Source organism: Orcinus orca, chromosome 12 (genome assembly GCF_937001465.1).
Source record: "Orcinus orca chromosome 12, mOrcOrc1.1, whole genome shotgun sequence".
NCBI classification, from domain to species: Eukaryota; Metazoa; Chordata; class Mammalia; order Artiodactyla; family Delphinidae; genus Orcinus; species Orcinus orca.
In genome coordinates, this window is record NC_064570.1 from 16,798,950 (window position 1) to 16,813,679 (window position 14,730).

General features: G+C 41.2%; 1 protein-coding gene across 7 annotated transcripts in view; it reads right to left on the minus strand.

Annotated features, from left to right (window-relative positions):
- Positions 1 to 14,730, minus strand: part of SASH1 (SAM and SH3 domain containing 1) — a 323,565-nt gene that overhangs the window by 124,405 nt on the left and 184,430 nt on the right. Inside the window, exon 1 of one of the 7 annotated variants that reach the window (XM_033405276.2) lies at positions 8,254 to 8,431. The exons of the other annotated variants lie outside the window; for them this stretch is intronic. Within the exon in view, the coding sequence (XP_033261167.1) occupies positions 8,254 to 8,262 (9 nt within the window). The 5' untranslated portion in view covers positions 8,263 to 8,431. Of the gene's footprint in view, positions 1 to 8,253; positions 8,432 to 14,730 lie in introns of those variants that run through there. 7 annotated transcript variants of the gene reach the window in all.

The window sequence follows — 14,730 nt, forward strand, 5'->3', positions numbered from 1 at the left end:
AAAATATTCAACATCAGTGTCTAAATTCATTTGCTAATAGAAGCCCCTACCCATTTGTCACGAAAAAAATATGAAAACATTCCGCGGTGTCGGATATCAGTGATGTTGGCTCACACTGAGCACGGCCAGGCAGTATGCTTGGCACCTTACAAAGAGTGAGAAATGTATTCATTCTTCCTGGACCCTACAGAACATAATAAGTGCCACAGGGGCAGACACGTCACGCATTTTCTTCATTGCTGCAGCCCCAGTACCTGGCACGTAACAGGTGCTGAATAAATATTTGGTGAATAAATTAAAAGAAAAAAATTCTCCATAGTTCTCACTGCAGCCTTCCAAGGTTGAGATTATGTTTATCTCTTTTTTACGGAAGGAAGAACTGAGGCTCCGAGACATTAAGTAACTTGCTCCCAGTCACACGGCTAGTAAGTGGTAAAACCAGGATTTCCCCTCCCCTCTGCCTGCCCTCCTACACTCAAGCTGAACCACTCTGCTCTGTTGCCTAACAGTCTCCTAAAGTCAGTTACCTACTAAAACCATTTGCATCCAACAAAATGTCCACAGGGATATACAGCTGACCCTTGAACATCGTGGGGATTAATCTGCATATAATTTAGAGTCCGTATCTGGGGCTCCTCCACATGCAGGGATTCAACAAACCACGGACAATGAAGTACTGTAGTATTTACCATAGAAAAATCTGCATATAAATGGACACTTGCAGTTCAAATCCCTGTTGTTCAAGGGTCAACTGCACAGGCAGGAACACTCCAGAAATTCTTCCCGAGCTCTGCTTTCTGACTGTGCCTTATGACCTAACACTTAGCATGTTTGGAGGCTCAAAGCTAATTATCTGGGTGCTTCCTCTATTTCTTTATGTAATTACCTTTCTTTTTAGCAAATATTATACAGACAAAAGTAGAAACACAAACCTTTTGGGATGACTTTCGCCTGCTGTAAATACGAATGATGTGCCCTTGGTAAAAAGGAGGATCAGAAAGCCACCCAAACTTTAAATATTTTTCATTCTCCAAACAGGGAAAGTCACGCTTCTTCCACTGTTTTTACACAGACTTCATAAAAAGGAGGAGCAGTTCCCCCACATATTTATTCTTCCTTTTTATTTTTTAATCTTCATTACCATTCTTTTCTTCCCTTATTTTGGCACACAAACCTGTTCAACTCTCCCCACAGAAAGAAAAATGGAGGAGAGCGGAGGGGAAAGGAGAAAAGGGAGGGAGGGAGGCAGGCAGGAAGGGAGAGTGAGAGGGAGGGGGGTTGGTTGGGTAACACTCTACTCATTGCACTCGTTCGTTCAGCACCAAAGAGCAAACTTCTTGAATGAATTTTCTATACCCACCGCCTCCATTCACCTCCCATGAACCCATTCATTTCAGGCCAGACATCAAGTAGGTGCCAAGAAGATGATGATGAATAAATCTCAGAATGTATCTCTCTCACGCCAGCTGCTCCTCTAAATCTAAACACTGCCACCATTCTCAGGTCCCTGGCTGTACCGCTCCACGAGAACACCTGGACAGGACCTCAACCTCCAGATAGTATAAAGTGAGCCCCTGATCTTCCGCACACCCCGCCTTCGTCTTTCTCTTACCTGCAAAAAGCCACACCAGGGACTTCCCTGGCGGTCCAGTGATTAGGACTCAGTGCTTCCACTGCAGGGGGCATGGGTTAGATCCCTGGTTGGGGAACTAGCATCCCACATGCCTTGTGGTGCGGCCAGAAAAAAAAAAAAAAGCCACACCAGCCTCCCAGCATCTTCACTTATCCCTGTCCCTTCCAGAGACTCAATGAAGTTCTAAGTTCTTCCAGCAGAATGTTTCTTGCCTCCGTTTCATCATTTCTGTTTCCACACCTGGTGTCTTTACTCAGGTTTCCCTTCCCTTTCATCTGGACTGGAGCCACAGCCTTCTCACTGCTCTCTCCTCCCAGATAACTGAATGCACTACTGATAAATCAGACTTTCCAAGAACATAATGCTCGTGTCATTCTCCTAATCAAAATTTTCACAGGTTGAACCCTCCTACACTGTTGGTGGAAATGTAAATTGGTGTCGCCACTATGCAGAACATAGTGGAACAGAGGTTCCTCAAAAAACTAAAAATAGAGTTGCCATATGATCCAGCAATCCCACTGCTGAGCATATATCTAGACAAAACTATAATTCGAAAAGATACATGCACCCCTATGTTCATACTAGCACCATTTACAATAGCCAAGACATGGAAGCAACCTAAATGTCCATCGACAGATGAATGGATAAAGAACATGTGGTATATATATACAATGGAATATTGCTCATTCATAAAAAAGAATGAAATAGTGCCATTTGCAGTCACATGGATGGACCTAGAGATTACCATACTAAGTGAAGTAAGTCAGAAAGAGAAAGACAAATACCGTTATGATATCACTTATATGTGGGACCTAAAATATGACACAAATGAACTTATCTACAAAACAGAAAACAGACCCACAGACGTAGAGAACAGAAATGTGGTTGCCAAGGGAGAGGGGGCTCGAGGGAGGGATGGATTGGGGGTTTAGGACTAGCAGATGCAAACTATCTATGGATAAGTAACAGGGTCCTATTGTGTAGCACAGGCAACGTCAATATCCTGTGGTAAACCACAAGGGAAAAGAAAAAAAATTCTTCATAGGCTCCCTCTTAAAAACAAAACAATGTCAATTATTAAACTGGTGTTCAAGGCTTCCATGATACAGGTACAACCTACTCTACAAGTTACTTAATCTCATTAATTTAATTGAAACTGAAATGCATTAAGCTCCCTTGAACATCCAAACGTGATTCAAACTAACTAAATACTAAAGTAGCTCAAACTACTAAAATTATAATTAAGTTTCACGCATTTGTTAAGAAATCAACACACACACACACCAAGGTTCACAGTTTTTAAAATGGTAAACATTCCCCTAGAGTCTCATCATTAAAACCTTAGTATTATTCAGAATCACTGAGTTGCTTTCTTTAAGAAATGCCTCTTTCTTTTTTCCAACAAAAATGATTTTCCTGTGATTCTTTCCCTATATACTCCATGATCTAGTGTTCCAACTCTGGGGGACTTGCTGCAAACTGCAGAAACGATGGCACAAATTATAAGTTTAAAAACCAAACAATAAATCTTCATTGTATCATTTTACATCATTTTGTAAGCAACTTTTTTTCCCTTCCATTCATGGATGTTTTAGGGGTAACTGGAGTCTATTAAAGAATACTTATCTCCAAGTGCCAGGGCCTGAGTAGATTACTACTATTGCCAGGGGAGAGTGAGGTGCAAATTAAAATTTATGTGAAAGACACTTGGTACTTCTTAAGCATTTCTTAAGTGAGCTCTGATTTTCTCAATCCTTAAATCAAAATCTAGCCAAAACGATCCCTCATACTTATAAAACTGTAAGCCTCTTAAACATCTTGAAATACGGTTTGTCAGACATATACATGCTTTTTTAACACCTTAACTACAAGTCACAACGAGTCGTAAGTATCAACGTTGAGTCTAGCTTCAGGCCATGAAGGATATGTAACAACATGAATTTCACCAAAATGGAGATTAAGGATTTGAAAAACGAATGGAAAACCCATCAAGAGTATAGCCTGCATAGAAGCTTTGGCCAATATTCCCATTATGGTCTCTGAGAATAATATTCCAAACAACTGGGGATTTCATGCTTCATATTAATTTCATCAAATTTTACATAGAAAATTACTAAAAACTCAAATGACATTTCTTTTTATTTCCTATAGTTTTATACACAGCCTTGCACATGGTGAAGGCTCAATACATGTTGACTAAATGTAATTGCATAATGCTGAATTACATAATGGTGAATTACACAAAACTAATTTTATTCATGTGTGTTTGTATAACGGAAAAAAATTTTTATATTGCATTTCTCTTGGACGCCAGGACACCTAGTAAAGTGCTCAATCAGTATTTAGCATCGGGTTGAATGACAGGATTATATATTTAATCATATAAATATAAATTCATGACATTGCTTAAATAAAAATACAGATCTGGGACTTCCCTGGTGGCGCAGTGGTTACGAATCCGCCTGCCAATGCTTGGGACACGGGTTTGAGCCCGGGTCTGGGAAGATCCCACATGCCGCGGAGCAACTCAGCCCGTGTGCCACAACTACTGAGCCTGTGCTCTAGAGCCTGCAAGCCACAACTACTGAGCCCGCGTGACTAGAGCCCGTGCTCTGCTAAAAGAGAAGCCACCGCAATGAGAAGCCCACGCGCAGCAACGAAGACCCAACACAGCCAAAAATAAATAAAATTAAAAAAAAAAAACAAAGAAAGCACTAAAAAAAAAAAAATACAGATCTGGGAGGCAATTTTTATGTCTGTGCCTCAGGTTCATGGGCAAAAGCTTTATTTTATACCACTGGGTAGCTCGTGACACTACAGAGTGTTACAATATAGGTTATAATGAGATTCTTCTTAGAATACCTGTTACCTCTAATGTGATGTAGTTGTTTATTACCTCATAAGAGTTCCATTTACTATGGAATGTGAATTTTTGTGCAACTTCTAATTTAGATTGTCCTAGAGAGAAAATGTAATGGTAATAATATGGTTCCTTGGTTTACAGGAAGGTATGCGTCTTGTCTCAAGAGAACCGACTGGGAACTTAAAGTTTCTGAGATTAAACAACAACAACAACTATTCTAGAACACAAGTGATCTCTTCTGTGATTTGAACATGCAAGCATTAAAAATATAACCATGAGCACTGCTTTCCACAACATTGCCTTTTTCTTACAACAAAAGCACACTCACCTCGTTATTTTATCCGTTTCTCATGGTGAGTACTCATTGGGATCACTCTACAAAACACTCTCTACCAGAGATGTGTTCACGACCTCCAAATGACATACACCAGGAGGTTTTCCAAAGACATCTTCCTGATGGGAGAAGTAGCAGTACTGGTTTCAGGCTAAGGGTGTGTTCTGTTATGGTCTGTGGTGAAAGTGACTCTGCAAGGGACCAGACTTGGTCATTTGATACGTGCTTCACGACCTGCCTCCAGGAGTTCAGCTTTATTGAAAGCACAGGGAATCACCTTCTGCCGTCTGGCTTTAAACACAGATAGTAGTTTTTAAGGACAATCTTGAAGTCACTTAGGTAGGAAATTTCTTAGCTAGCCCCAAGGCGACGTTGGTATAAAAATTCCTCCCTTCTCTTATGCTCTTATTCTTCTCTTAATTCTCTTATTAGAACATCGATGGCAATTTTCATAGCATTTTCTGACATTTTAAAGAAAACAAAAGCAAACTTGAGAGTTCATTTAAGCAAAAATTAAAACTGGAGAATGTTTAAGTTCAATATTGCTATTCACACAATACTATCTTCTAACAACTCTTACTAATTGGGTATACAGTTAATAATCGTTGGCCTCTACAAGGTACAAGTCACCATGAGGCACCAGGTATTGTGGCAAATGCTCTGAAGGATACAGGGATGCAATTAAAGCCAGCCATCTTGGTGCTTATAATCTGGTAGAAGGGATGAGACAAGTACGTGAATAATAATAAAAGGTAGGAAAGAACAGATATCATATGAAAAGTATCATAAAACTGCAACAGGAATTCAGAAGGACAAGTGTCACTTGCCTTAGGGAACCAATGAAGACACTGCAGAGATGGCATTGGAGCAGGATGCAGTGACACGTGTAGAGGGAAAATGACTGTCTAGGCACAAAAAACGGGGTAGAAGGGAGGCAGAGACCGTTTTTCTTCACAACAAATCTCTTGAAATTATGCGATAATGAATGTACTTCATAATAATAAAAGCTAAGGGAGTACCTTACACCATATACAATAAATAACTCAAAATGGGTCAAAGACCTTAAATATAAGAGCTGAAACTATAAAACTCTTAGAAGGAAACATAGGGGAACATTGTTTTGGCAATGACTTCTCGGATATGACATCAAAAGCACAGGCAACAAAAGAATTAGATAAATTGAACTTCATCAAAATTATAAATTTTTTTATACACTATTATATATAAAATCAACAAGGACCTACTGTACAGCACAAGGAACTCTACTCAATACTCTCTAGTAACCTATATGGGAAAAGAATCTGAAAAATAATAGATATGTGTATAACTGAACCACTTTGCTGTACATCTGAAACTAACACAACATTGTAAATCAACTATACTGAAATATAAAATAAAAATTAAAAAAACAAAACTTTTGTTCATCAAAGGACACTATTAACAGTGTAAAAAGGCAACCCAGGGAATGGGAGAAAATCATATATTTATTTGATAAGGGATTAATATCCAGAATACATAAAGAACTCCTACAACACAACAACAAAAGCTACCCAATTTGAAAATGGGGGAAAAAAATGAAAAAACAAAAAAAACTTGAACAGACATTTCTCTTAAGAAAATATACAGATGGCCAAAAAGCATATGAAAAGAGGCTCACCATCACTAATCATTAGGGAGATACAAATCAAAACCACAGTAAGGCATCACTTCACAGCCATTAGAATGGTCACTATTTTTTAAAAAAGGAAAGAAACAAAAGAATGAGCATCGGCAAGGATATGAAGAAACTGGAACCTTTGTACACTGTTGGTGGGAATGTAAACAGTATGGAGATTCTCCCCAAAATTAAAAATAGAATTACCATATGTTCCAGGAATTCCACTTCTGGGTATGAAAGCAGAGACTCAGAGAGTTAATCGTACACCCATGTTCACAGCAGCACTATTCTCAATAGCCAAATGGTGGAAGCAATTCAACTGTCTATTGATGGATGGATGGATAAATGGATAAACAAAATGTGGTAAATACATACAATGGAATATTATTCAGTCTTAAAAAGGAAGGGAGACTTCCCTGGTGGTCCAGTGGTAAAGAATCCGCCTTACAATGCAGGGGATGCGGGTTCAATCCCTCGTCAAGGAACTAAGATCCCACATGCCTAGGGCAACTAAGCCGGCGCGCCACAAGTACTGAGCTCGCGCGTCTCAACTAGAAAGCCCCCGTGCCACAAACTACAGAGCCCACACGCTCTGGAGCCCACGCATCACAGCTAGAGAAGAAAAAACCCACACGCCTCAACTAGAGAGAAGCCCTCACGACGCAACGAAGATCCCATGTGCCACAACGAAAGATCTCATGTGCTGCAACTAAGACCTGACGCAGCCAAAAATAAGTAAAATAAATAAAAGCATAATAAATAAATCTTTAAGAAAAAAACAAAAAAAGGAAGGAAATTCTGACACATGCTGCTACATGGGAAAACCTTGAGGAAACTATACTAAGTGAAATAAGCCTGTCCCAAAAGAACAAATACTATATAATTCCACTAACGTGAGATGGTTAAGAGAGGCCAAATCCATAAAGACAGAAAGGAGAATGGTTGCCAGGAGCTGGGGGGAGCAGGGAGTGGGGAGCTATTGTTTAGCAGGCCTCGGGTTTCAGTTTTGCAGGATGAAGAGTTCTGTCGATGGGTGGTGATGAGAGCACAGTGAGAATATATTTAAAACCACCGAAATGTACACTTAAAAATGGTTAGGATGGCAATTTTTTTTTTTTTTTTTTTTGCGGTACACGGGCCTCTCACTGTTGTGGCCTCTCCTGTTGCGGAGCACAGGCTCCGGACGCGCAGGCTCAGCGGCCATGGCTCACGGGCCCAGCCGCTCCGCGGCATGTGGGATCTTCCCGGACCGGGGCACGAACCCGTGTCCCCTGCATCGGCAGGCGGACTCTCAACCACTGCGCCACCAGGGAAGCCCAGGATGGCAAATTTTATGTTATGCGTATTTTACTAGAGTCTTTAAAGAAATAATTTTTTGAACTGAAAAAAAAAAAAAAGCTGAATCAAACTAAAACAAGTTCAACCCTCCTTACTGACCCTCTTGCAATGAACAACGCCTTCCTAGACCTGAGAAGCGCTTGCCCCCCCACCCCACCCCCTCAGATTCTCCCTGCTCCTCTTTGCCTTCCGGCCAATTCCCTAGGGCCAGATCCTTCCTGGACTACCTGGATTCCTATTCCAACCTCTCGGCAGTCAAGCTCCACAGGTCACCCGTAAGTTGTCCTAGAAGAAGACGTACATATGTTGGCTGTCTCTCTGCTAGGTGCTGATGGACAAGACAGCATTCTCTCTAAGCTTGAGCACTGAATTTAGAAATCTGTATACAAACAGTAACACACATAACAACAAACTAAAATAACACATACCAATTGCATTTATATATAGCTTCTTTTTCAACTCTTGCAGTTCAGAAACAGATTTCACTCCCATCAGTGAGGGCTGCACTGGAGCTCCTAACGATGTCCTTCAGAGGTATTCTTTGAGGTGCATATGGTGAGAATTCCAACCAAAAGAAACAGGCAAACAAACACAAGCATTGCTGAACAAATTCTTATCTGACTAAAATGCTGGCTTGTGTTCAAAGTTTGCTTTTCCTTAGGTCAGACCAGGTGACTGGCACCCAGTAATGAGAAACATGCCCATCTGGCCTGTTCTACAGCCCTGCCCCTGCTTCATTCCCATCCTCAAGTCAGTGTGACATGGGCGTCAACACACCTCCACCTGGAGCAAACGGCTCTAGATTCTCCACTGCTTTGGCGGCCGCCGCCCAGCGCAAGACGGGTTGGGTTCCAAGGATTATCTTGTCAGTTTCTCTTTTGAGGGTTCTTTTTTTTTTGAGGTAACAAAACTGAGCTTTAATCTTAGCAAAACTGGACACATCCCAAGGTCAGGCCACCCAGTCCAGTTTTTCTCAGGATGTGCTGGGATACAGATGCAGAGCGTACTCGCCAGCGTAACAAGTTTCTATGGGAAAATGGAGTCCAAGATGAATTCACCCCCAGGGGAGTGAGGGAGGGTGCACAGCCTCAAGGTGTCACTGGTGGCCATTTTCACCTGGGCAGTGAAGGTCCAGGGGTGACGATGGGCTGCAGGTGGATGGCGGACCAGGTGGTGAGAGGAAGGGATAAAGGCAGGAGCAGGTGAGTGAGGAGGGGGTGGGAACGCTGAGGAGCAGATGCGGAGGAAAGGTAGCGGGTGGGCGCGAGAGTTCCTTGGCATCTTGCACTCTCAGCCCTGCTGCAAACCAGCCCTGAAGTAGAACAGCGGGGGGGTGGGTGGGAATTGGGGCCGAATCTCCTGTTCTCCTCGTGCCCCTGAACCAAGTACTACCAACGTAGGGGTGGGGGCATGAAGAGGTGCGGGCAGAAGGGGCATCTTCTCTGGTCTTCTTCGTCCCTGCTTGTCCCTCTCTAGGGACAAGATGTTTTCTACAACCGTGGTCACCACTATCTGCTGATGTTCTCTCTCTCTCTCCCTCCCCCACCCCACTCTCACACACACACACATGCACACACACACGTAAACACTCACCCACACATGACCCCAGGGTGATCTCAGGCAGGAGGTGAGGACTACAATGCCAGGGCCAAAGGGACAGGCAGGCCTATGAGAGGGGCCTCCCTGTGCCCCATTTTCAGAGTATGCAGCACCAAGAGGAAAAGAGAGGGGGAGGAGAGACAAGAAGCAGGAGGAGTGACCCCGCATTTGAGCATCTGCTCATTGGCAGGAAGGCCTGTAAACTAGGGGCTTTTGGTCCAGCTATGCTATGGACAGAATCAACCGTCTGTTCCAAGTCTATGAAGAGCTAGTGTTGGTTCATTCCTGGGTCCTCACCCAAGCTTCCAACACTTGCCTTATTACTGGTTCCCTCTCCACTATTCTGCAGTTCCATGTGACCATACAACAGGCTCTCACTCGCCGAGGGAGGGAGGGAGGAAGAAAGGGCAAGCTGCTGCCTTGGAGAGGTACGGACCTCACAAGCAATACACAGTGGGGGAGGTGAGGGTGCTAGGAAGTCGGTTTGGAAAAGATGCCGGTACCAAATGCACTTTTCTATTGTACTCCAGTTTTTACATTGGACCCTGGGTTTTCACATTTGGATTATCCATTTTAAGACCAGCCTATCCCTTAGAACCATACTAAAATATAGGTTTACATAAGCAAATTTTAAAGCAGGAAAAGACTTTTTTTTGTTATCAAATATACTTTCATTGGGAGCCTTTTCTCCTCTAATCAGAAGTTTGAACCTCTTAACATATTTTATGTTTTTATTAGTCAATGGATTCATTCTTGTAATGAAGGCACTTTTTCCCAGAATTATACTTTCCAAAATTTACTGCTTTAAAAACTTTCTTATTTATGCTTATTTTAAACACTAAGAGTAATAAGAAAGCCTCACTTTTTGAGGATAGAAATTCAAAGATGTTCAAAATGCCATTGTCATTGTCATTCATTTCACAGCTATTTATTGATCATCTAGTACGTGCTGGGAACTCTTCTAGCCACAGAAATGCAGTAGTGAAGAATGTATTTATTATACACTCACTATAGAAAGGTGAAAGACAGAACACGAAGTACTGTGGGATTCTGAAGTAGACTGTGGTACAGACTGCACAACCTTGGGAATACACTAAAACCAGGGAACTGTACACTTAAAAGAGTGAATTTAATGGTATGTGAATTACATCTCAAAAAAAAAATCATTTTACAAAGCCCTATGGGAGTGTTCTGAAGGGAGATAATATGTACTATGTGCTTTCACATGTTAGGTATTCAATAAACGCTTTACAAAGAACACAATCAGCTGTGGTATTTAATTAAAAGAAGATTCCTACTTGAAAAATATATATATATATAATCTTGGTTATTACTGTAGTCAGCATTATCATTCTAACTATAAGTGCCCTTATAAGTCCAGCCCTGTTAAATTCATCCAAACCTTAGCTGTTTCCTTGTGTTGATCCAGGTTATGGCACAGAATAAGCTGAGCAATTGTACAAGTTCTTGTCCAATTACTCAGAAACCAGCCTCGTGCTTGATTTGAGGTTGTAGAGTCCCGACCCTAGCGTGAGGCACCTGCTCCTCCAGACCAGTTCAGCTAAGCTTTCCAACCAAAAGCATCACCACCTTTACCTTTTCTATTGTCCTAATGCTTAACGCATCTCCAGGTGAACGGATGGATACTAGAATTTGCTGTAAGCAGATCTCTATGTATCACCCACTTATGAATATGACTAACAGAATCTTATCCTTGGATGTCTTGTTCTATTGCAACATGAACTTCCTGAAATGAGGCTTATATTTTCTGTGACTAAAAACTCCTCCATGACACCACCTACGTTACTGAGACACGCCAGAAAAGCACTAAATATTGTTTTTACTTGGCTGTTTTTACCAGTTCCCTGTATTCACGTTCAGGAAGAATAATACGTACCATCATTTAGCTGCCTCTAGAATAGTTATCACATAATACGCTAAAATTACAATATTTAGAACCCTGTAATATTCTGTTAAACTACATTTTCAAGAAAAGGGTACAGGTAAAACAGCAAAATGTTTTATTTTACTTTATTTACTTTCTTTATTATTTTACCTTTCACGTTATTTTACCTTCTTTAATGGAATTGTTGAAACGTCTATTACCCCTTGTGTTCTGTAACAATGTAGGGAATATAATTTAACAGATACTTTTTAATTTACAAGGTTTTTGGCCCCTCTTCTAAATAGTCCAGACTGTCGAGATTCTTGAGTTCTGTTTACTTTTTAAATGTTCTGTGTCTCCATCTGTGAACATTTCCTACCACTATCAGATGACCGTCTCTAGCAATGAGTCAACCCTCTTTTAATTTACTGCTTCTAATCTGTCGTAGGTAAAACATCACGTACGTTCATTTGTGAGTGTCACGTACGTTCATTTGTGAGTGTGTATTTGTGTGTATGTAAAGAGAGAAAAAAGAGATGAAGAAGTAAAGAATGAACAAATAGAAAATTGGAAATTCCAGGAAGCTACTTAAAACCCAACTGTTTAGAATTGTTATCCTTGGTAAGTATTAGGAGACTTTAAACTTCTACTTTAAGGAATTTTTGTGAGGTTTTCTTTAAAAAAAAATTTATAATGAGTGTATTATTGTAATTTGTATAATAAAAATTACTTTATATTATATTATTGTTTATAATATCACACATTTAAATTATATTACCCAAACACTTAAAGTAATCTGTAAATCAAGATTTACTCCCTGGGGAGGAGTGGGGGAGGAGGAGGGGGGGGTGAGGAGGCAGGGAGGAGAAGGAGGCAGGGAGGGGGGAGGAGGAGGAGGGGGGGAGAGGGGGAAGAGCGGGGGAGGGCTGCTTTGGGAGGAATCTCCTGAGAATAAAAATGCAAGGTTAGTGGGTGGCCTGGGGGGGGTGGGGTTCAGAGATTTTGCACTGACCTCCTGGTTTCAAATTCCATCTCTGATACCTACCAGCTATTAGATTTTTAATAAGTCCTACTTACTTAGTATTCCTATTATAAATAATACTTTATTCACTGAGCCCTAGCATGTACCCAGGAACTCTTCCTGGTGCTTTACAAACATTATCTTATTTAACCTTTACAACATCTGATGAAGCAGCCCTGTCATCCCCATCTGGCAGTGCCCAAACCGAGGTTCCAGGCAGGTCCCGAGCAGTAAATGTCCAGACAGGTGGGCGACGCAGCTTCCCTACCAAGTTATTTGATCTCTCTTTGGGAGCATTATTTTCTGCCTCTGCCCAACCGAAATCATAAGATTACTAATACCCATCTCATATGGATATTAAAACTAAATAAGGTAGTACATGTGGATGTCTCATAAACTCCAATGTACTTTTTACTTTTATTTTTTAATTTTATTTTACTATTTTTAAATTTTATTTATTTAATTAATTTACTTTTGGCTACATTGGGTTTTCATTGCTGTGCACGGGCTTTCTGTAGTTGCAGCGAGTGGGGGCTACTCTTTGTTGCGGTGCGCGGGCTTCTCATTGTGGTGGCTTCTCTTGTTGCAGGGCACGGGCTCTAGACGCGTGGGCTTCAGTAGTTGTGGCACATGGGCTCAGTAGTTGTGGCTCGTGGGTTCTAGAACGCAGGCACAGTAGTTGTGGTGCACAGGCTTAGTTGCTCCGTGGCATGTGGGATCTTCCCGGACCAGGGCTCGAACCCGTGTCCCCTGCACTGGCAGGTGGATTCTTAACCACTGTGCCACCAGGGAAGCCCCCAATGTACTTTTAAAATGTCATTATTACAATAATTATCAGCATCGTTGTTATGGCCTCCTCACACTTTACCCTTCCTTTCTAGTTACTGGCAGTATTTTAGGTACTGAGTTTTACGTATGTTAGGCTATACTGGTGATCAACGATACAAAATAGCTTCATTGATAATTATCAGAAAATCACCAGCATTTAAAAGATTCATTAGAAACACTAAATGGTGAGTTTTTACTTAAGCTAAAATTCTCCTTTAGAAAGAAAGTTTTAATCTTCCTGAGTCAAGTAACTGACTCCAATGAAGAATTCAGATAAAATATCAAAACAGATTCCAAAAGATGAAAGAGATCAAAGGAGTATCTTGGAGAAGTGAAACCCACACCCCAAGGAGAAAGGATATCCACACACAAACAAAAATACCCTTTGAAATCACAGCTGGAAATCTGTCTTCCTCTTGGCATCTTTGTTAAGAAGCCATGTCTCTGTTATCGCACACATTAAAAAATAACATACACTCCCACAAACACATCCAGATGTTCACGAATATTCATGATGTGCTTCCAATCTGGTTTGGACATGCCCTTGATTTATTTTTGATTAAGTTCCATCAGCTTCTGCTGGGGTCCATGAGATGGATGACATTGCTGTAGCACAAATTTTGCACATCTTCATATTCTAAATAATTGCAGAAGGTCTCTCAAACTATCCCTTAGAAATAAATGATTTATGCACAAACCTCAGAATAACCAAAGACAGAGAAATTGGTTTACTCCTGAACCCAAATTCTAAGACCACTTCTACAGTTGATCAATTAAGCCTCCACTTCTAAAACAAAGGTTGACATGGGGGATGGGGGGGAGGGCAAAAAACTAGAATCTGATGTCCTTTTTCAAGTAATACAGTGAGACTTGAAAGGAAAGGCAACATGCTCTGAAGTTACTAAGATGTATTTTCCAGTCACCAAGTTACTCTGTGTCCTTCCAAACACCAAATGGTTGAAAAGCCAGAAAGACTAACTGAACCAACTGCATAGAACAAAGTAGCTCAACATTTTACCATCTTGCTTTCTTCTATTTGAAATAAAATTCTCGAAACTTCCAAATGGGAAAAAAAAAAAAAGGCAGCTCCAAATCAAAAACTACTGCTGAAACCGGTGTAATAATCTTCTCAAAACAGGTGGCCAGAGAAAGGTCCAGTCAATATACTTGGTGTTCCGGAGCCCAGTTCTTTCTGTCCTTAGTCATTTCAGTTGGTTCACAGGAGCTGTGGTGAGAGATCCCCCTAATATATGGACCTAGTCTAGGGAATTCCCTGGCGGTCCAGTGGTTAGGGCTTGGCACTCTCACTTCCGGGGCCCAGGTTCAGTCCCAGGTTGGAGAACTAAGATCCCACAGTGGCTAAAAACAAATAAAATAAAATAAAATATGGACCTAGTCTACGGCCATACCACCCTGATCACGCCCCATCTTATCTGATAAAATGTGGACCTATAAGGTCAGAAGGCCAATGTGAGGTGTGTGTTCTGACACCAGAGAAGGCTCAAAACTCTGCTCCAGGTGACCTCCTGTCGGGGGCCTGCTCGCATCTGCATAATCCCATTCCAGACCCAA